The 23,885-nt window shown below is 40.0% G+C and overlaps 1 protein-coding gene across 20 annotated transcripts in view; it reads left to right on the top strand.

The window, feature by feature from the left end:
- SGIP1 (SH3GL interacting endocytic adaptor 1) overlaps positions 1 to 23,885 on the top strand; it is a 199,283-nt gene that overhangs the window by 168,593 nt on the left and 6,805 nt on the right. For all 20 annotated transcript variants that reach the window (XM_032426797.1, XM_032426806.1, XM_032426802.1 and 17 more), the window contains 6 exons: positions 5,059 to 5,170; positions 13,153 to 13,308; positions 18,255 to 18,387; positions 21,171 to 21,373; positions 22,520 to 22,584; positions 23,150 to 23,314. In XM_032426797.1, coding sequence (XP_032282688.1) covers positions 5,059 to 5,170; positions 13,153 to 13,308; positions 18,255 to 18,387; positions 21,171 to 21,373; positions 22,520 to 22,584; positions 23,150 to 23,314 — 834 coding nt within the window. The remainder of the gene's footprint in view (positions 1 to 5,058; positions 5,171 to 13,152; positions 13,309 to 18,254; positions 18,388 to 21,170; positions 21,374 to 22,519; positions 22,585 to 23,149; positions 23,315 to 23,885) is intronic.

The following is a 23,885-nucleotide window of genomic DNA, read 5'->3' as shown; positions in this document are numbered from 1 at the left end:
ATTATCATGGAATTGAACGTAATTATCTTTTTATTAATTCTAACTAATACAATCCACTTTTTTTTAGAAAAAGCTAACCCAACTCCTACTGTCCACTACTTCATACAACTCTTGGAATTTCTTCCTTCTTCATTTATGCATTCTGAGCCTTTCTGTTGGTTCCCTCTCCAGCATTCTTACTCCTGACATAAGGGTCATTCGCCTCCCGCCTACAGCAGGCCTGGTGGAGTGGGCAGTTGGGTTCGTAAACTGCAAGGGTGGGAACGGTCTTCAAACAAACAAAACCACTCTCTCCTGCTATTCATGCTTCCAGTTGTGCTTTCAGAGTGACTGTTTCCAACTCCAGATGAACAAAAGGTAAAATTTGCTATTCTTACAGCGCCTGGGCTTTTCAAAGGGCAAACCCTCTCTACCATTGGATAGAGTTGCTAGCCCTGATATCAATGTCCCCATTTAATGGGCATGCAGCTGGAATAACTGACCTGTCCAAGGTCAGATGTGAACTAAGCAGCACGGTCAAGACTGAAGTCCACACTCTCTGACACAGCCCTAGACTCTTTACTGTAACAGCAAAGCATAATAACTAAAATAAGGGGCACCTGGTGGCTCAGTCGGTTGGGCATCCGCCTTCGGCTCAGATCATAATCCTAGGGTCCTGGGATGAGCCCTGAGTGTGGGTCCCTGCTCAGCAGGGAGTCTGCTTCTCTCTCTCCCCCTGCCCCTCCCCCTCTGTTGGTGCTCTCTCTCTCTCTCAAATAAATAAATAAAGTCTTTAAAAAAAAAAGTGACTAAGTGTAGGTCGCTTGCTCTCTGAATATGAGCTAGTTATTTAAGCTCTCAGCACTTCCTCATCTGTAAGAAAGAGATGTTAAAAATAGCACTTGGTGAGGCGGTTGTGTATCATTTCCCTCTGTTTTCTACCTAAATACCTACTGGACTTCAAAACTGAGTCACAGACGATTAAATAGCTTGCCCTTAATCATGCAGGTTGTAAGTGGAGCACCCAGGATTCACACCCAAGTCTCTATGACTCCAGAGCTGAAATTTCCTTTTGTTCAGTCACAGAACAACCTCCCCTATACTGCTTATTTGGCAATTAATTTTGCAATGAAATATCTCATAGTGAAATAATCTCATAATTCTTGCAGTGAAATAATCTCAATAGTCACTTGAACTATTAAGCTCTTGCTTGCATATGTTACTGCTATTAGATTTTTCCATATGTTTATGTCTTATTTTCTGGAGGTTTACGTATGGTGTTCCCACCACTATCTTGCACATAGTAGAGGCTCAGTAAATGCTTGACGGATCCATTCAAATCTTCAATGAAGGGATACTTTTTCAAAGCAGTTTACTTCTGTCTTAGAAAATTGTTCCTACAGTTCCTATAAACAACTTAACATCATAGAATCCTAAAACAGAGATTATATGATCTATTGCCTTCATTTTACGATTGAAAAAAAAACAAAAGTAAACTGACTTGCCCAAGGTCATCACAAAGCTATTCACTTGCAGATCCATGGCCATGAACTCTGGTCCCTTGAGTCACTGTCTGGTAATGTTCTTTCAGATGTTCGAAATGATTTTCTAGGCCCCTCTTAGTCTTCTTAGGCCATGAGGCTTAAATTTCTCACCATCTTAGGCTCTCCTAGTTTTAGTCCAGTTTTCCAATAATCCTGTTAACAGGTACTTCCACAGGTACCGCAGGGGAACAAAAGCTTTTGTTCATTACTAATAGCATTTTCATGGAGTACAAGCTTTATGTGCAATAATCTGGCATTCTTAGGAATAAAAAATTTATCTGCCTTATGTTTTGGTCATCCCAGCTTGTCGTAATAAATCTACATCTTAAGGAAATAATTAAAAAGGGAAAGAGGACAAATTTACACAAAGATAGAATTAGGATAACTGCTACCTGGAAATGGCCCAACATTTGGAGACTATAGAATAATACGTACTTGCCAAAAAATGGTATGGAGACCAGATAGCAGCAAAGAAAATTATGCAATAAATGAAAAAAGTAAAACAAAAAAAAAATGGCATATTAATTGCAATGTATCAGGATGTGAAGAATTTAGAATTGTAAACAGTGGATTCTCTAAGGTAAAAGGGTTCTTTGTAAAGTTTTGATGTTTTCTCCTCTCCTAGCATTATAGATTAGATCTAAATAAGGACTGCAATGCCCACAGGTAAACATAGCTTGAATAAAGGGTCTCTGGAGGGCATGGAGGTAGGTGGGTCATGAAGGATAGACATGGGTCAGACTGCATGTCTTAGTCCGTTCTGGCCGCTGTAACAAATTATCACAGACCAGGTGGCTTATAAACAACATAAATTTATTTCTCACAGTTCTGGAAGTTTGTAAGTTCAAGATCAGGGTGTCAATGGTTGGGTCCTGGAGAAAGCCCTCCTCCAGGTTGCAGATTGCTGGTCTTGCTGTGTCCTCACGTGGTGGAAGAGACAAGCTAGCTCTCTGGGGCCTCTTCTAAAAGGGCACTAATCCCAATCATTAATGCTCCACCCTCATGACTGTACCACCTGCCAAAGTCCCCACCTCCTAATACCATCACCTGGGGCATTAGATTTACAACATATGTATTTGGGGGGACACAAACATTCAGGCCACAGCCCTGCAGATGGTCTTGCCCATCATTACGCTGAAAAGTTTGGTATTTAGCTTGTGGATAAGTGGCCTGGTTACCATCTGATGAGCTTGAAAACAAAGCACGCAAACAAAAAGCAGTAAAGCCATAATTTCTGGGGATCCATCTGTTACTCATCCACTGATGTAGCTCAACTGGTGACACGTTTGGAGCCCAGCAATGACAGTTGATGATCAACTCCATCCCCCAAATATTTTTTTCACATATTCTTTCACCAAACCAGTTTTTCCCAAAACAATTGTTTGGGAAATTAATGAGTGCTTACTATGGACCAAGCACTGTGTTGAATATTTTACCTCATTTTATCCTCAAAACAGGCCTACGAAGTGAGTGTTATTATATCATCCCTGCCAAAGGTCATATAAATAACAAGTGTTAGAAACAAAACTCAATCCCAAGTATGTCTAATGACAGATCCCGTGCTCTTGGCCACTACAGTGTGTCATTTCTAAGCATCTTTCCCAGTTTTATCCAAGGCCCAGACTAAGGATAGAACTCTAGGGTATTCCACGAGAGACTTCCTTCACAATAGACGTCAAACCACTCATTCATGCTCATTGGATATTGTGATTCATCTAATAGTCAATTCACTTGGCAAGACTATTTTCCACCTGACTTTCACAATTTTATTCACAAGAATAGCATGGAAAACTATTAAATGCCTTGCAAAACTGAAAAATAATATGTCTATGACATTCCCTTCATCTGCTAACATCTGCATTTCTTGCTAATTTTACCTTTTTTCTTTCTAAGAGATCTCTTCATCTACATTATTGTCCTTGTCCCTAAATTATCTGCCATGCTATCTCTAGAGCAATTTAAACTCAAGCCCCATCATAACTTCCCTATTTCAAATACTTCAGAGGCCTCCCATCTTCTAGAGATGGTGCTCTTAACCTCAGTTTTAGGACCTCCAAGCACTATTTCAAATTATTTGAATGCCGTATACGTGTGCACGCTGCTTCAAAAAGCATCCATAGATTTGTATTACATTATACTGACAATGATGATATTAGCACACAGAACTGTAGCTCCTTGAGGACAGGGATTATGTTTAATTTAACTTCAAACTTTTTGGTTGTGTTTAACTTAACTTTGAAACTACCATAGTGCCTTATACATAGTAGATAGTAAGTATGTATTTGTTAATAATCAATTACCAAGTCCAAAATACTGAAAGCCAAGGGAAGGCAGTTAAAGAAGAGACCTGCATGAATGAGAATTACCAAAGAAAACTTTATTGAGGAGGGAGATACACAAAGGGTAGATTTTTTAATGGCTGGAGAAGAGTACAGAAGTTACCAAAGGCAAAAGAAAAAAAGCATAATACGTAGGCTGCTCTGGGGTGGGGAAGAGTAAATGTGCTTTGTTTGATAGGAAGGAGAAGCAGTGAGCCACAACATAATTAAATACTTGTCATTACTAAAACTTTACTGTCTAGTACCATGTCTAGAGATGAACAGCAAAGACAACAATCCTAAATTTTGCTCCTTTCAGAAACCTCAAGTTATATCAAAACCATAAAAGAGAATGTTTCATTTAGACAAACTGTATGATATAATGGGGAAAACACGAGCTTTATAGGGCAGCAAATCTAGCTTTGAATTTTAGCTTTGCCACTTACCTGTTATCTTGGGTGAGTCCCTTATCTCTTTGAACTTCAGTTTTCTCTTCCGTAGAATGGAAATCATAATGGTTATCCTAAAGGACTGAGGTGGGGTTTGAATGAGATAATTCTTGGAAGCCCTCTAGCGCAGAACCTGGCGTGTAGCAGGTGTTCAATAAACAGGAGTGTTGCTGTTATTGTTTAGACTATGAACTGATGTACTTGTGTGTCTGCGCTAAGTCATGGTGTATGTTATGTTGTGTATGTTTTTGGACATGTAAACTTGAGCCTACTTGATCTGAAGGTAATTGAGCTTTTCGAAACAGAAATAATCCAGAAAAGGACAATGTGTGACATGGTACCCCATGGCCATTGTCTCTTTAAAATAAAGAAACAAAAAAAGTTTTGAGTGTAGGGTGAGTGCTCAAATAGGAAGCTAATAATTTTCTTTATTTACTACCTGCTGTACAAACTGTCATTCAAATACTGCCTTATGCTTTATGTAAAACATTGAAAACCCCCTATGACTTTATTCTTCTGCTTGGATTTTTTTTCTTAGAAAAATATGTAATTGGATTAATTTCAAGTGTGTTTGTTTGTAAACCAGCCAAATATTTCCTTTTAAATACTTGAGCTCTATGTTGAATACACACATGTGGTTCTTAGCACATTTTGTTTTTTCAGTAATAGATTTCATCCTTTAATCCTTTTTTAAATGGGCTTTAAGTTCCACATATACTAATATGTCTCTTATGTCCATAATAAATGAAAGTTTTTCATTTCGTGCAGGTTCTTCCAGGGGACCCAGCCCCCTAACCATGGGAGCCCAGGACACCCTCCCTGTTGCAGCAGCATTTACAGAAACGGTCAATGCCTACTTCAAAGGAGCAGATCCAAGCAAGTAAGCCTGGGGCTTCATCCACTGTATTCTCCAAACTCTAGCCTATTCAGTGGGGGGAAGGGGGCACCCTAAATATAACTATTTCATTCTTTATCCTAAAATGAACCAACCAAACAAACAAAAATTCGGTTAACAATAACAGGTGGCATACATAGAATGGAGGAGAAATTTTAAATTAGAACTATTAATTCACTGCTTTTTAAAAAAATGTGCCAAAAGGACTGATAATCTAGTATCTTGCTCCCTAGAAATCTCTGGTTCAGTTTTGGTTGCAAGTTTACAGAAAATCCTAACCCAATTCCGTCGACAGCAAAAAAATTTATTATCTCATAAAAGTAAATGTATAGATCATGTCTTTATTGTCTTAGTCTTTGCTGGATGGGAATCACTCACATATAAACTGAGAAATGGTACACTGGAATGAGAATCTGGAAAAACACACATTTCATAACACAGAGATTAGTAAGAAGACAAGTTATATGTTACGCTTACTAACTAAGGAAAAACTGGCCAAAAAAATTATAATCACAGCAAAGTAAAAACTCTAGAGAAAAATGCACCACTCCTTATTTACTGAGCCTGATTTCACTTATTTCAGTACACAGTGACAGTGAACTTGACCTGAATGCATATGTAATATGATTAAATATTTTGCTTTCCTGTAAGGATTTCTCTGGATAGAGTTCAGGAAGTTTATAGATTCCCTGAAATTATACTGCATATCTTGGTGTGTGTGCATATGTACATTTGTCCATAGAGAGGGTCTATAACATCCATCAATTTCACAAAGACGTTTATGATCCAAAAAAAAAAAAAAATTAAGAGTGATTATTAGTCTACACTGAAAACAAAACACCAAAGTCAAACTGGCTTTCATGTGTGTCATTAACACAATTCCAGATCTGAATGTGATGGATAAACAAAGGACAAACCTGAGGAGAGAATTGCTTTTTATTTTTTACTTACAAGGAAGAGGGCTTAGAAGACCTTAGTATCCATGGAAATGAGAATTAGAAAATGTTCACATAGAACAGTAGACCATTTTATGAAAATTTTTTAAAGAGTGATAATTAAGTATAATTAGAACTTGGATTTCCACATATATTTTAAGTGAGAATTTTTGTGATTAAGTGTGAAATCCTCTTTACACTTCAGAAACACTAGTTTTTATAAGCCTAAATCTAACAGTATTATGCTGGGAAATATGACTAGTAACTCCACCTTTAAGTGCCCTATTGAGAGACAGTGGGATCTATCAACCTCCCTAAATGTCATGTCCCTTTTTACAACATTTAGATTTTATTCTAAGCCCGAACTATTGTAGACAAACCAAAACTATGGAATCCGGTGTGTTTTAGTCCATTTGAGATGCTGTAACAGAATACTATAGGTTGAGTCGCTTCTAAACCACAGAAATTTATTTCTCATAGTTCTTGAGGCTGGGAAGTCCAAGATCAAGGCTCTGGCAGATTCAGTATCTGACCAGAGGCAGGCTCCTGGTTCACAGCAACCTTAAATGGGAGGGTGTGGGGGGGGGGCGTAGTAGGGAGCTCTTCAGGGTCGCTTTTATAAAGGCACTGGTCTCATTTATGAGGGTCCTACCCTCATAACCTAATCACCTTGCAACGGCCCATCTTCAAACACCATCATACTGGAAATTAGATTTCAGCATATACATTTTGGAAGGACACAAACATTCAGTCTGTCGCACCCTGGTTTCTCCTATGTCTTTTCTCTTTCATCTTCAAAGCAGGAAGGTAATTTGCCACATCCACATATCAATAGGAATTAAAAGCTGCCTCATACAGAGTATGCATTTGAACCGTTAGAGCAAGTAGGCACCATGTGAGTAAGTTGTATATACACTTCATATACACATACACATGTTTGTTCTATAGACTTTTTTTCAAACAAAGAATTTGCATAACTTTCTATAATACCAGTTCTAAGTATTACTTATTATTGACTGGCCTACCTGTACCTTTAAAGCTCAGGCTGACTGGAATTGACAAAGGCAGGTAGAAACACACCTTTAAAGAATAAGCGTAGTCAGGGGGGCACCTTGATGGCCCAGTCGGTTAAGCTTCTGACTCTTGATTTCAGCTCAGGGCATGACCTCAGGGTCATGAGATTGAGCCCCATTTCCGGCTCTACACTGAGCATGGAGTCTGCTTAAGATTCTCTCTCTCCCTCTCCCTCTGCCCCTCCCCCCAAACTCTCTTTCCAAAAAAATAAATAAATAAATAAATAAGAGTAGTCAGGAGTGTGGAAAGGTGTCTATACCAGCATGAAAAACACTGGGAATCACACAAGAAATAAGCTCTTTTTTTGTCTGCTTACTAACTGGCTTTCATTAATTCATTTATTCAGAGACCTAATTGGTAGTCAGAGTACTCCCACTTTTGACCCCTAAAATCTATTCTCAATATATCACTCTTCTGCTCGATATCCTCCTATCCTGTCCAAAGTAAAACGATAATGCTTTATAATGGTCTATGAGGCTCTCCATTATCTGTCCTTCAAGACCTTTCTCCCCTTCCAGCTCCCACCTCTCTGATCTTGTCTGCATCACTGGTGTCCTTATTTACTCCACTCTAGCCACACTGGCTTCATATATTGCCATTAGGCCAACCCTATCTGCATCTCAGGGTCTTAGCATTTGTTGCTCTTTCAGCCTGGCTGAAATCTGCTCCAGGTATCTTAGTTACCTGCCCCCTCACCTCTTTCAGGATTCTTCAGCAGATGTACCAGAGACCTTCCCTGTCCATCCTGTGCAAATAGCAACACTCCTCCCCAGCCGCTGTCGGCACTTTCTCCCTCCCCATCGCCCTTCTCTCTAATTAACATGTTGCATGTTTTCAGTGTCCACTGTCTGTCTCTTTCCCCACTAGAATGTAAAATCCATGAGAACTGGGACTTTGAGCATTTTCTTCGTTCTTACATGCTCAGCATCTAAAGCAGGACCTGGCGTAATTGCTGAACGAGTTGAGTTGAATTACTCTCCTAACACTTACAGAATGACAGCTTTGTGCCTGCCATTGTGCTAGACAGGGCTTATATCGGTGAAAATAAGACTTGTGCATAAACATAATACATAGCCCACTGTAGGAGAGGTGTAGTTATGGTGCAAGGGGAGTTAAGAAGCTTTTAATAATAATCTTCTTTAAATCCAAAGGAGTGGCATAGCAGCCTACCAGTCACTTTGTGGGTCTGTGCCTAGACCAGCTGGGTTCTTCACCCTGTTTCAGTTTCCCCAGTGTGGCCAGGTGTGCACCTGGGAGCCTGGTATCCATGACCTTGGCATTCCAGCAATGTGGTACTTGAGCCAAATTAATACTGGTGTTTTCTTATGCCCTTCCAAATGAACTGAGTCTTTGACTTGAGATGACTGCATATACTGAGTCTGTGTTCAATTATATCGCCGTAAGTAGTTGCAGTATGTATTGCATATTGGTAGACGGGAGATTCGGTAAATTTCATTGAAATTATGAGATCTGAAATTTATGAACAGATCATGAGGTGACATTCTTCTAAATTTAATTTCAGCTCCAGGCAGTGAATCATTTTAATTGCCGTTCCTTTGTTATTCACTTTCAAGGAAACATCTCAAGTTCAAAAATTCTATCACAGTGTGAGTGGGGGAGGGGGAGGATAAAGTCAAACACAGCACCACATAGAGAAATGATACAGAAAAACCATGTGGATTTGCTTTTGCCTGTGGTTCCTTCTCATCCTGCACCCAAAGCCTTCCCCATTTGCTTTCAGACCATACACTGGAAACCGAAATATATATACTATGTTATTTATATTGTTATATGCTATGCTATGTAATCCATTCAAGTATAGTTACACTCTTTCTCTGAGTATTGACAACACCTGTAGGAGGCATTTTGACACCTGAGACTTTCTCGGTTGCTCATTGGCAGAGAAGTCCTTAACTTCTGCTGTTGGCTGGGGAATACATCTCCCGTTATTTGCTCCTATTTGAACAACCCTGGTGCTAGGGATTAATTCTTTACTCCCCTGGAAAAATTACGTCTCTTAGCTATTTTCTATCCTTTCCTTATCATCACATTTCAATTATTTATTCAAGTGTCTGTCTCCCCAATGAAACTGGAAGTTTGGGCAAAGACCACATTTTGTCCTGTTTCTCACTGCCCATTCCAGGGCGTTACGTAATACCTGGTACATTGTATAGTCACCCTATGTATAATTGTTCCATGTGTGAACTTATTTTGACATTTTATTGAGTTCCTACTCTGCACTATGTTCTGTGTCATGCACATTTGCCTTTCTAGAACCCAAGACACAGCACTTGCCTTCACAATAGTGGGTCAGATATGTGTAAGAAGCGATGAAACAGTTTAAAAAAAATCTGTACCTCTGTCCAATGAACTTAGAGAAAGGAAGAAGTAAGGAAGGCTGAATAAAGAGAATATTAAGGAAGGGTTCAGAAAGCCCTGCCTTTGAACTGAGTCTTGAAACCTGAAAAGAAGTTTGCCTAGGATCTGAGCCAATGAAAGGGGATTGTAAGTAAAGGAAGGGAAGCTGCGTCTGCTCAGGGGTACGTACACTTGAAAAGAAGACCGTGGGCTTACTTATCACAGCAGTACACAGAAGTCACATTCATGTCAGGGATGTACTTCCGATGACCTCACATATATCAGATTCACACCTTTCCTGACCAAAATTGGCCAGCATGTCTGTCGATTGGCTAATGTGGTAGTGCCCGTGGCCATGGGGAGAACCCAGTTTATGAGTCACTTAGCCAGGTGACTGAAATTTTGCCACTCTTCTTTTTTAAAGATTTTATTTATTTATCTGACAGAGGGAGACACAGCGAGAGAGGGAACACAAGCAGGGGGAGTGGGAGAGGGAGAAGCAGGCTTCCCGCAGAGCAGGGAGCCCGATGTGGGGCTCGATCCCAGGACCCTGGGATCATGACCTGAGCCGAAGGCAGACGTCTAACGACTGAGCCACCCAGGCGCCCGAAATTTTGCCATTCTTGACAAGTGTTTCATTTCTTGGGATTCACATGATTTCAAATTTTATTCGTAACATGAGTTTGTTAATATCTCCAAATTGCTGGATTTTAGATTTCAGTAATTCAAACACAGATGAAATGTAGCCACGTTGCATACTGATAGGAACAATCATTAAACAAGGATTTTCCTTTAGTGAATATGTGCTGGAAATATTCATTTTTGTATAGAAAATTTCAGATCCATAAATAGCTACTGGGTGAATCAATAAATCAGTAAATTTTGCCTGTGACAGCTGAGATGCAATCCAGAAATGTAATATAAATGAAGAAACTCGGTGCTTTACGTTGGTTTGTATTGACTACTTCTCTCAGCAGTCGCCCAACACTGTAAGCCCTTTGAAGAAAGGGGCTGTTTTGCTCATTTTAAAATGGCTTCCCCACTCAAAACAAACAAAAATTATACAATTAGGAGTCGATAAACGGTTACTGACTTAATAAACACTCCCTCCCCTCACGGACTAGTTTTCAAAAGAGAAACTTTATCCCCCACCAAGACACCACTTAGATCTCATTTTGAGCAACCTGGCAAAGCAACTGAGCGATTCTTTACCCATTAGAGAACATTTGAACCGCTGCTGCTGACAACACACCGATTGAGGGTAGATGCTGAAGTCTGATCTAACAAGTGCTCTGACTAATTACTGTTGTCTTCTAGAGTTGTGAATCATATCCTGCACGTCCACATATTGAAAAACATCAAGAGTAGACTCGGTTTAAGGGGAAGTCTGGGCTCAGCACCAGTAAATAAAGCATGGTTTATGTATCTAAAAGAGAAGGAAGACAGCAGAATTGGCACCCCAGCTGGGAGATCAGCAGTATTCTCCAGAAGAGATGGAAGTGCAAACTTCCAGAAACCAGAATTTTCATCCAGAGCAGTGCAGAGTTACGGATGATAATATCTGAATGAGGGGTGGGCGGGCGGGAGGGGGGACGACACGGCAACTTTAGGAAGCTCACCTGCCCCCCACCTCTACCTCAACCCCAGCCTTATACGTACAAGGCTGTAGCAGTTCTTCACATAAGCTATTTTAAATATGTTCCAAGGGCCATCTCCCCTGAGCCACATGTATCTCATTAATCACCATTACACAGCCATACGAGGTGACTACGGGACAAATAGAGTTCCCTATACTCAGATGTGAGCAGAGTTTCCATCTATGAACCCCAAGTTCCCTAGAGTGTACACTCCTGAACTTAAAGTTATAGAAGTTCTTGTTTTGGCTATTGTGCACATGACAGGAGGCTGAGCTGGAGAACCCACTTGCATTGCAGGATCTGGGCACTGGGACAGCCCAGACACATGTACTCCAGGAGGCAGATGCTAGGGAAGCTGCCTGTGCCCCCGGGCACTATCCAAGCCACATGGGCAGGAATACCCACACACTGGGGATGCCCCCTGCACCACGGAGGTCACACACAGGCCTCCTGCACTGCAAGAGCCTGGCGCGAGATATGCCCTAACTACTGCAGGAGTCTGCCTAGCAAGCACCCTGCAACCAGGAAAGAAAAAAAATCTCTTCCTCCTGCAATGTCTTTTCAGCGCCCTCTACTGACAAAATTTAACATAGTGCCTGTTGGCAAAGAAAAAGTCTCTAAAGGGCCCAATAATAATTCGCTCTGTGCAGGCAATAAAGGGTGAATTGGACCTACATTGATTTCATGTAGAAACTGACACAGTGATTATGAATTTGAAATGAAAGTGCAAAGGACCTACAATAGCCAAAACAATTTTGAAAAAGAACAAAGTTGGTGGATTAATACTACTTGATTTCAGTGTGATCTAGGGATTCCACTCCTATATCATTTACCAAGAGAAATGAGAGCCTATGTCCATACGAAGACTTGTAGAAAAATATTCATCACAGCTTTACTTGTAATACTCAAAAACTGGAAAAAATCCAAATGTCAACCAATGAAAGGATCAAAAAGAAAAAAGACTGTGGTATAACCATATGCTATGCAGCAATAAAGCCCTGAACTACTGATGCGCACACTACACGGATGAATCTCAAAATAATTACAGAGTAGAAGAAGCCAGATCAAAAAAAAAAATCACATACTTTATGATTCTGTTTACATGAAATTCTAGAATGTGCAAATTAATATGTCGTGTCAGAAAGCATATTAGCAATTGCTTAGGGATAGGGAGTGGAAGGATGGAGAAGAGCAGGAGAGAGGGGTCACAGAAATGCAGGAGACAACTTTTAGGGATGCTGGGTACATTCAGTAACTTGATTGCATGATGGCTTCACAGGTGTATAAGATATCAAAAATTATGGAATTTTACACTATAAATGAGTGCCATTTTTTTATGTCATTTATGCCTCAATAAAGTCCTTTTTGAAAGAGGATTATTCTTCCTTCCAAATTATCATCCTATTGTGCTAACTTATATGACTGATTTTTACAATTTCAGCCAAATAGACATGGGATAAAGATATAGCTGAATGGAAGCAAGAAGTTTACCTCTCGAGTACAGAAAAGAACATGCTCAGGGCACCAATCATGTTACTGAGAACTAAAATAAGTCCCAGTGAGTTGTGTGATGACATTGTGCAATTGATTTAATATCTTAAAATATGCTGCCAAAGATTCAGAAATCGAAGAGACAGAGAACCATCAGAACAGATGATTCTATCTGTGAGGTGAACATACAGACTTATCTACAGAAAGACAAACGCTGCATTTTTCTTCTGACAGTTCAAAAACACATTCAGCAAATGACCACTCTTTTGGATACGTGGTAACACAAACCTTGCATTCTCGGGTCTTAGAACCGATTTAGTAGTTGACAGTGGAATTGTAAGAGCTTACCTTTGGTCTCTCCTGCCATGTAATATTGTTACATAAATCATTTCTTTCTCACAACTGTTTTGATTCACAGCATATTGACCTGGGTTCCCTCTCTCCCTTCCTCTCCTGTGTTCTGATATGCCAGGTGTATCGTGAAGATTACTGGAGAAATGGTTCTGTCCTTTCCTGCGGGCATCACCAGACACTTTGCCAACAACCCATCACCAGCGGCTCTGACTTTTCGGGTGATAAATTTCAGCAGGTTAGAACACGTCCTGCCAAATCCCCAACTTCTCTGCTGGTAAATATATTTTGCACAATTTCTTTAGAGATGTGCATAGCTTAGCACTGGATACTTACATGAGGGATATACCTTAACAAGAATGTATCCTGGTAGAGAAATTACCGCTACTCCGATATGTTTGTAGATTCAACCCAGAGCTTTTGCCACCTGTCTAAGTCTTCAGTGGGTGCTCGTGTGCAGATGCTTACATGTATTCTAATGGCCAACTATCTCAAGTGGCTAAAGAGACATTTAGGGTAATAGAATCTGTATTAGTGACAGTTTATTCATGGTCTGTTTTACTGACCATCAGTAAACAGTGGATAAGGATGGTGGGAAATCAGCCCAATAAAAGGAATAAAATCCATTTGTTGTAGTAGCATCTTTTAAAATCAAATGATATGTGAACCCTGAGCTATTCTTCACATGAGCTTGAAAGTCTTTTTTGTGAAATATAATTTCATGGTCATGGTAATTGTTTCGATGGAACTTTACATATATTCAAAGAAGCTTATGTGAGTTGGTTTGTATAAATATACTTTTTCACATTTTCTACTATTACATCCGAACATGATGTCTTTATCATACCTACATACGTGCAGATTCACCCAAACATACACATGTATGAAGCTATTAAAAATGATCAGCTATACAAGTTAATTATTGGCAATGAATGAGACAGAAGATGTCATTCTTGACAGCTTCCTCTCCATCAGGTCCTGATATTATACTTAAAAATCTCTCTCTAAAGTGGCCATGTTTTTCTCTTTACTGTGACCTCCCCTGTCCAAGTGACCACTGTCATTTTCCCAGACCACTGAAATGGCTTTCTTCCTTCCCTTTCTGCACCCAATCTTGCCCCATGCCTACATATTTTACACAGCAGCTGAATGACTTTTCCTGAGGTGAATCAGGTGATCGCCATGCATAATCCTCAGGTGGCTTCACATTGCGTCTGTACCAGAATGGGAACTTAGTACAATTGTCTTTGAAGCCCTGCGTCATCTACCCTCACCTGCTTTTCTGTTATCAGCTCCCACCATCCTGCCTCAGAATCCTTGTAGGTCCAGCCAGACCTGACAGTCTTAAGAACAGGCGGAGTCCTTTCCCACGTCAGGAATTTGTGTGCTTGCTTCCTCTGCCTCCAATACTATTCCTACCCCTCTGCACCTTGACCTTGACTCACCCTTCAGATCTCAGCTCTGATTGGCCTCCCCTGACTATTCCACTTCCCTCTCCACCCCCAGCCCCCAGCCCCAAACTAAATATGTCCTCTTGTTATTCTCTCTCAAGGTACCCTATTCTTCCCCTTTGTCCCTTGCTAGAATTAATAATTATATATTTATTTCTGTTTCTTCATTCGTCCATGTCCCCCACTAGACTGTAAAATCCATGAGGGAATGGAACACAGCTCTTAGATCACCATCACATCCTCGATATCTTCCACTGCGCCTGGCATCCAGTAAAGACTTAACTAACATTTGTTGAATGAATGAACAACTCAACTATGATTTAAAGAATTTAGTCAAGCTGGATATTTATGTAGAAATAACTAAAGGTTGGGGCGCCTGGGTGGCTCAGTTGGTTAAGCCACTGACTCTTGGTTTTGAGTCATGTCATGATCTCAGGGTTGTGAGAAAGCAGGCTTCCTGTGTGGAGCCTGCTTAAGATTCTCTCTCTCCCTCTGCCTCTCCTCCCCTGGTGTCCCCCCCACCCATTCACGCATGCACACATGTACGCACGCGCTCTCTCTCTAAAAAAAAAAGAAAGAAAAGAAAAAAGAAATGACTAAAGTTTGTTGGTATTTAGAATTGAAGGACCAACGTAGTCACTTTCTTCACTGAGTGAGACTTTTTCATTCCAGTGGTGACAAAACAGTCACAGGTCTTTCAGGTGTTTACGAAGATCACCTTCCCCTCTTTGGTCATTGCCATGGTTTAACTAGAAAACTTGATTCCAGGTTTAAAAGTATAACTGGGTGTTATACACAAACAATGAATCATGGAACACTACATCAAAAACTAATGATGTAATGTATGGTGATTAACATAACATAATAATAAAAAAAAAGTATGGAAGGAAATGGTCACCCATTAAATGAAAAATAAACATAAAAAAATCAAGATTAGAAATCAGCAACTTCTTATTTCAAGTTTCCCTCCCTGCTTTTGATGTGCACATTGAGCCAGTTAATTTTTTTCAAGTTTTTATTTAAATTCCAGTTAGTTAACATGGAGTGTAATATTAACCTCAGATGTAGAATTTAGTGATTCACCACTTAATATACAACACCCAGTTGAACCAGTTATTTTTATTTTTCAAGATTCCTCCATCTGAAATTAGGGATTATGTGCCACCATCTCACTGGTTTGTTTATTAATAAGACTAATGTCACAGTTTTTGTTGCATCTTCAGGTAGTTACGTGGCCAAGATTTTAGGCATATTTGCAAGAGTTTTATATTTATATTAATATATCAGTCCTATGAATTGAATTAAATCACACTCTGAGTATGTTTTTGTCTGACAAAACACTATATAGACCCTTACATTATTATTTGCTAAGACAAAAAAACAAAAACAAACACTCCTCATTCATTTGGACCTTATAAACTCTAAATATTTGATTATTGTGTCAGGACTGTGACTGGTAAGCACAGTCATGGAATCTCTGAGGGTTTGTTATGCAGGATGGTTCCACCATCACTGCTACTGTCCTGAGTTTTTAAAAGGCAACACAATCAAGTATTATTCTCAGTTGCAGTACAAGCCTCAGACCCAGCCAATTCTCTCATTTATGTGTTCTGCAAGACTCCATTTAGGATAACAGCTTGGCACCTGAAGACATTTAGGTTTGCAATGCCTCGAGAGGGACCAAATTGAAGTTTACGTCTACTTTTCCCTAACAAAAGGGGTTTGCTTGTAAAGAATTCAGGAACAATTGCTAAACCAATCATGAGACTAAAGAATTTTCAAGACTTCTTGAAATCTTGCATTCAAGAATTGCGTCTCTATCTAACTGACATCTCTATTTGACACTGGCAAAGCTTTCTTGAATATTTATTAAAGCAAGTTCTCTGAGGAGTTATTGTAGGTATGGGACTAAGCTTCATTTGTTATTAAACTTAGAATAAACATTTCCTTAAAAAATAGTGTCACTGAAATTTTCCCAGCTATTCAGATCTACTTAGTACATATTAATGACATGTTGCTGGATATTAATTCTGTACCTCTTTTTGGTACAGTGGGAAAGTATGGCCTGTGGTCCACTGACCTGGGCTGGAATCCTGACTCTGTTACTTATTTGCTGTTAACCTTAAGCAAATTACTTAATTTCACTGACTTTCTATTACTCTTATCTCCTGCCTCTGGGTAAGTTGGATGCTTTTAGGTAATAAAAGTTTAGACAGCCCTCATCAGCATCCTTAGCCCAGCTTGACCAGGAACAAAGTCTCAGGGGCCAGGAGTCTTTTCCATCAGAGTTACAGAGTTAGAGAGCTTTGTTTTGTTCTCAGCAACCCATACCAGGGCACAGCAGAACCACATGGGTCATACTCAGATTTGGGCCACAAAACCAGTCCCTCCTAACAGATCAGTAGCAGTTTTAAAGAAAGCCCTGATTTTTTTTATGACTCACTCTCTTAATTTGTTTGACTTTTGGAGGTGGAATCATAGTAACTTACTTTTCACCTGCCTTCATCACTTTATTTATTTGGGGACAGGGGAGCAGAAGGAGAGGGAGAGAGAGATTCTTTAAAAAAAAAATAGATTTATTTATTTATATTAAAGAGAGAGAGCATGAGCAGGGGAGGGGGAGAGGGAGAGGGAGAGAATCTCAAGCAGACTCCCCACTGAGCGCGGAGCAGACACAAGGCTGATCTCACGACCCTGGGATCATGACTTGAGCCAAAATCAAGAGTTGGAGGCTTAACCGACTGAGCCACCCACACGCCCTGAGAGAGAGAATCTTAAGCAGGCTCCACATTCAGCATGGAGCCCAGCGGGGGACTCAGTCTCACAACCCTGAGATCATGACCTGAGCCGAAAGCAAGAGTCAGTAGCTTTACTGACTGAGCCACTCAGGCGCCCCTGCCGTCATCACTTTATTATTATCACCCTCTGTCTTCTTAACCTCTAGTTGTCATTCAGTAAGTGAGTCATATGTCAGGTTACTGAATTCATTGGGCCCTCAGTTTCCTCATTATGTGGGAAGTGAGCAGAGGCTTTTCACACTCTTGCCTGATTCCTTTTGTCATTGAGACAAGCATTTTCAAGATACATTGGGTGAAGGACGTGTGGACAGACATCTGAGCAAAACAAATCTCTAGGAATACCAAACTCCTGAATTCATCAAGACTGCACTTCTCTATTTTCACTACCATGATTATTATCATTCACATTCCAGGATCATCTTGTAAGTGCAGTGACTGTTTTATGATTTAGATGTCCTTCAATGAAATACCATGGTAGTGTTAGTATCGCCCTGTTCCCCTCAGTTGGAGATAAAAACTGTGTTTACATTTGGCCGAATATTTAACTCAGTAATTTCTGAGAAACTACTGTTCAAGTCAAGTTAAAAAAAAAAAAAATCAATGTACTCAGCTCCTTGATTGCATTAACTGACTAATTCAGAGGAAAACTAGTGATGTAGAAAGGGCTATTAAGTTTGGGTTAATATATAATTCACTCTTTAAAGCAACCAATTATCATCAGGATTGGTTGATATTACTGGGTACTCACTGAGATTCATAGCAATACAATCATGCCTCCCTATGGGTATTAATCTATTAATATAATGCCATTCAGAACTGCAATTGTACTAAAACTATACTACTGCTAATAATATGATCTCTACAGACTGGCAAAGATGGAGATAGAAATCAGGTGACAATTTGCTAAGATGCTTCTTTTGGTAGATATTTGTCACAAGATGCTACTCAATAATTTTTTCTTCCCAACTAAATAGCGATAATACTCAAAATGATGCCAATACCAAGGAATTCTGGGTAAACATGCCAAATTTGATGACTCACCTAAAGAAAGTGTCGGAACAAAAACCCCAGGCTACATATTATAATGTGGACATGCTCAAATATCAGGTAAGCCTATTCGTATGGTCGGGGTGTCTCTTTCACATTATAAATGTATATTCTAACATGTCTAACATTAAAGAAAAGTAAATAAAATAGCATTTCTTTTAATATAACTTAAAAGCTATAATTTTTAAGAAAATAAACTTAAAAGGCTACTTGGAGACTACAAAAATGAAGTGGCAGAAACTTCCAATAATTGAGATTATAAATATTGGTAAACTAGTTCACTGTGGTGGTAATATACCCTCCGGGTTGGAAAACACTTATTTATATTGTTGTAAGGAAGCCACTAAAAGTAAAGTATCTACATGATGGAATATTTTACAAAAATGCAAATGAATGTTTGTCCTGTAAGAATAATATCCTCTAAGCTTTGGACATTATCAATAATACTGAACAAACATGATACCACAGAAATTCATCACCTATATAATTAAAATATAATAAAAAATGCATTTTTATTTAACTTTTTTTTCCCCCAAACATTTAAACACATTTAGTGACTGCTTTAAGCTTCTGAGAGAAATGAAAAAGAGCAAGAAAAGCAAACTCCAATAAAATGTTTCCCTGAATGAGAAATTAAATTTCGAGGCACATGCATGGCTCTTTATGCCCAGAGGGGTAAAAATAAACCTGTACTTGTTTTCTTTCACAAACATTCATTACAAAGACACGTCTACATTGTCACTTCTGATTAAAAACATTTTTTTTTACTCTTAAATGCTGTGGGATTTTTTTTTTTTTTTAGTCTCCATATTTGTCATTAAGTGAATCTAGGAAGTAGACCGAATTCACCTATTGCAACCTGAGGTTGGTGTAAAGTATTAAATTGTAGGCAAGAAACTGCATTCTGGAATTAAGTCAGCTTCCTACCGGCCACTGACTTTAGGCACTTAATCTCCCTGAACCTCTGTCTCCTCATCAGCAAATAAGGGCAATAACAATTCCTACCTAGATATTTTGTAAGTTGTTGTGAGGAGCTAATACCGTAATATATTTCAAAGTATTTGTAAAATGTAAGTAGCCCTAGGCTTGCCATTTTGTTTTATTTATTTATTTATTATTTATTTTAAAAAATATTTATTTGACAGAGAGACACAGTGAGAGAGGGAACACAAGCAGGGGGAGGGGGAGAGGGAGAAGCAGGCTTCCCAAGGAGCAGGGAGCCCGATGCGGGGCTCGATCCCAGGACCCTGGGATCATGACCTGAGCAGAAGGCAGACGCTTAACGACTGAGCCACCCAGGTGCCCCGCCATTTTGTTTTAAAGTGAGCTCTGAGGAATCCTTTTTGCTGTTGTTTATTTGTGGTGGTGGTGTTTTCCAAGGATGCAAGGAATTGGGTGGGAGGCACAAGGAGCGTTTTGTGGGATTGCCCTCAAATCTCAGCATGTTTAGTTTCTGGCCACGAGGAGCATCCCCCAGGGCCTGGGACAATCAAAAACACTCCCACACAAACCCAAAAAGCGCCATCACTGGGGAGAGGAGCCACTGTGAAGTCAAGAACCACCACTGAGACAGAGCGCAGAAACGGGCAGGGAGGGGTCTGTCTGCTCTGCTTTTGATTTACCTTAAATAACATATTTCCAAAGCAAAGTTCATTTGCAGAGGATTATGCTACAAAAAACATTTAAAGTTTAAAAACGTATAATGGTAGTCTAACTAAAATTGTCATCAAAAGCCATGCCTATCATTGTATACAAGAACTCATATCTGGGCTTATTTCTGCAGCAACCACTGCTGCCTTACAAGCTCAGCCTGCCCTCAGGCCCCTTCCCCATGGTGTCCATATGTGCAGGCATTGCTAGGCCTAGAGGGAGCTGTTTACTTAAAATCAGCAAAACTCATATTCTGAATAAAACCCCAAGGGTGTAGACATCACCCACACAACCCCCGCGGTGTGAGTGTGCTGGTAAAAGAAGAATCTCCTAAAGCTATTCATCATCACAGTGAATAGTTGAGAAATAATAACATTACGAATTTTTCACCTTGAATCCAGAAATCAAGTTGGTATTATTGTCTTTAGGTAAGACAATGTTGTTGCTTCTGCAAACATGGCTTTTCCTTGGTCAAACTCACAGTGGATTCTAACTAGAATTGATGGTAGGGAGACGGTAGAATGTACCCCTTCCAGTTAGAGGATATGGGTTCAAGGGCTCACTTTGGCAAATCCCAAAGGAGTGACAGTAACCTGCTTCGTCTCACCCACTGGTGTGTTATGAAGCGCAAGTATGATAAGAGTATTAATAGGTAACGTGTATGAAAATGTTAATGCTTTACTAAGTGCGAGGCACTATGCTGTTTCACATAAAATATCTTCGATCTTCCCTGACAAGCTTATGGGTAGATATTATTGTTATAATTCCCATTTGGCAGCTGAAGAAATTACTGAGACTCAGAGAGGTTTAGTGACTGGCCCAAGATCACTGAGCTTGTAAGTGGCCGTCAGAACTCACCTCCAAGACTATCTAACTCCTTGGCCTCAGCTCCTAAGCAGTGTGCTACCACCTCCCTACCTGACCCAAGTGCATTGTAAACTCTCAAGTGCTACAGAGAGTTTAGCAACTGGTTTTGTTTTTAATCTGTAACAATTTCCCTGCAGCACCCAGCTCCCTTTCACAGGGCACCCTTCATGGTGCTATTTACTGAGAGAGCTCATCTGTGAGCAGCACCAACCACACGATGACATTTGACAGCTCAGAACCTTCCTATGGGAGATAATCACAACTTCTGGCTTTGTTTCAGATTAACAGTTGAGCCTTAAATATTCTCTTTCCTGTCGTTTGGCAAGGTGTCTGCCCAGGGCATTCAGTCCACACCTCTGAACCTGGCCGTGAACTGGCGGTGCGAACCGGCCAGCACTGACCTGCGCATAGATTACAAATACAATACGGATGCAATGACAACTGCCGTGGCCCTCAACAACGTGCAGTTCCTGGTCCCCATAGATGGAGGAGTCACCAAGCTCCAGGCCGTGCTCCCACCCGCAGTCTGGTAAGGAGCCACCAGTCCCCTTTCTCTTTCCCAAACGGCTCTTTCCGGGCAAAGGCCTCACAGCCTTCTTAGCGTTTTTATTTCCTACAGGACGACACCCCAGCAGGCCTGTGTGTCAGGGTTCAGGGCAGGAAACAGAAACCATTCTGTTATTTTAAGCAGAGAAGGATTTAACACAGGGATTAAATGCTCACACAACAGTGGAAGTGCAAGAGGAATAAGCCTTCGACTGGATCTCCAAGAACGCGTCCCAGAACGCCGCAGAACTGACTCGCCAGGGAAGGTGCTCCCTCTGCCACAACCAAGAAGCGGAGAAATCAGAAAGCTGCCCATGGAGCCATTGAATTCAAGAACTCACCACTGCCACGTTGATCCGAGGATAAGAAAGTCCCTACCCGCCCGCCTTAACTGCTTCTCGGCACTCACAGAACTGGAGGCTGGACTGCAGGCAGCACTTTGTGAGAAGACCCCCACGTCTCAGTTAGGCTGCTGGCTAGCAGGAAAGAACCACAAATATGGCAGGAGAAGGGCCTCTGCCCCCCTTCCATCCTCCAAATCTCAAGCAGTGCCTGTAATTGGTGGACCCTAATCTGCGTCTAGGACCGTAACTGCAGGGGCGTCTGAGAAATGCAGGGTTTTCTTTTGTAGCCTCTGGACTATTAAAAAGGCACCACTAGAGAAGGTATGGGAACAGCCACTGAAGAGACACTGAGTACTGATAGTAGCTGTTAAAAAGAACTTGTTCTCTTAGAAAAAGTATTCTAGTTTTTCCATGTGATTGTCAGAAGCAAAAAATAGAACATTAAAAAAAAGTCATCCATATGACAGCTAAAACTTAAGTTTCCTGAATTAATTAAGACTTACCATCTATGATAAGTAGGTGTGTCAAAAAATTTAACTGCATTGTCCTCTATATGTTTTCCTATCTGACAGTGTTGTGGCTAGTTACAATAAGGAACAGAAAAAAGAGAATTTATGTGTGGGTGGATGGATAGATAGATAGATACATAGATAGATAATGCTTAAATTGTAGTTAATATTGTCAAGATTCATTTTTTTAAATTAACACTATCTAGAAAAAATATGGTATCCATTAAACAAAACATTTGCATATACAAAAAAGCCTTTTACCTATTTTATTTTTAGGAATGCTGAACAACAAAGAATATTGTGGAAGATTCCTGATATTTCTCAGAAGTCAGAAAATGGAGGTAATGTAATCACAGGCTTACTTTATTTAATATATAAAGCTGAAATAACTTTCAGGTATTAGAAAACTATTAAAATATACAGCGTTAGAAGCAAGCAAAATATTTCACTTTGCTTTGGTGTATACTCATTTCAACCAATAAAAAGCAAATAATTCCTCAGTGCATCCTCTACTTCCCCTTTTCTGCCCAACCCCACATCAAACAGACCATACTTCAAAAAGAGAAGAGCTTTTAATGAGACATGTTTTCATTTTGTGTCAGATCTCCACTCCCTGGTAGTTGAGGTATTTCTCACTTTCCTCTGACTAGGAAAATAATATTGCCTTCCAAGGAACATGATTCCAAATTTTGAAGTACCATTTGGTTGAATTACACTTTCATCAGTGTGCAAAAAAAGTTCCTCATGATATTTCATCATAAATTTTATTCATCAGCATTTTGTCACTGAAACATATACTGTTTTCTAGTAAGTTAGATTTTGTATGTTAACTTTTGAATACAATTTCCAAAGCTATATCCAGCATGTTGTGTTGACTGCTATCTTGTAATGATACTCTTTTTATAGGGGTGGGTTCTTTATTGGCGAGATTTCAGTTGTCTGAAGGCCCAAGCAAACCCTCCCCGTTGGTCGTGCAGTTCACAAGTGAAGGAAGCACCCTTTCTGGATGTGACATTGAACTTGTTGGAGCAGGGTATCGGTTCTCACTCATCAAGAAAAGGTTTGCTGCAGGTAAGTGGGCATCCTGTGGGTTTTCATTTGCAAAAATAGGTCGCCTTAGCTACTCTCTCAAGAAGGAATAGTGTCTGATTTGCTCATCTTCTTTCTTTTCCTCTTCTTCACTCCCAATCCCCATTTCTCATCCCAGTTAGAAAGCAAACCGATTGTAGAATGAAGCAAAAATGAGATAATAAACTGGAAGTCGGAATGAGGAAGGCCCTGGCTACTTATCTGGTTCTGTTTCTTCTGTAGGAATGACCAGTTATTCCCAGTATATACATTATATACACATATATACACTGAGGTTAATTTAATGGAGTAAATCCTACTGTTTTTATTTTGATAAACAAAATAAATGCTATGTGCCTCCGAATTTACCTCTTACCTGAAGACTTTTTTCCTCCAACAAGGCTTCATAGATTTTGTATTTGTCAGGCATAGCGGGAATCCAGAGGGTCCATCTTTCACTTTAAAATAAGCAACCTTAAAGACTCTAGGCCAGGTATCAGAAGTGGGTGCCCATGAGCTGAATATGGTTCCATGAGACAGGTTTTTGGCACAACATGATAGTTCATTGGCGAAG

This window comes from Phoca vitulina, unplaced genomic scaffold, assembly GCF_004348235.1.
Source record: "Phoca vitulina isolate PV1807 unplaced genomic scaffold, GSC_HSeal_1.0 scaffold2, whole genome shotgun sequence".
NCBI lineage: Eukaryota > Metazoa > Chordata > Mammalia > Carnivora > Phocidae > Phoca > Phoca vitulina.
The sequence above is the reverse complement of the archived record's forward strand: the minus strand, read 5'-3'. Positions and strand labels throughout refer to the sequence as shown.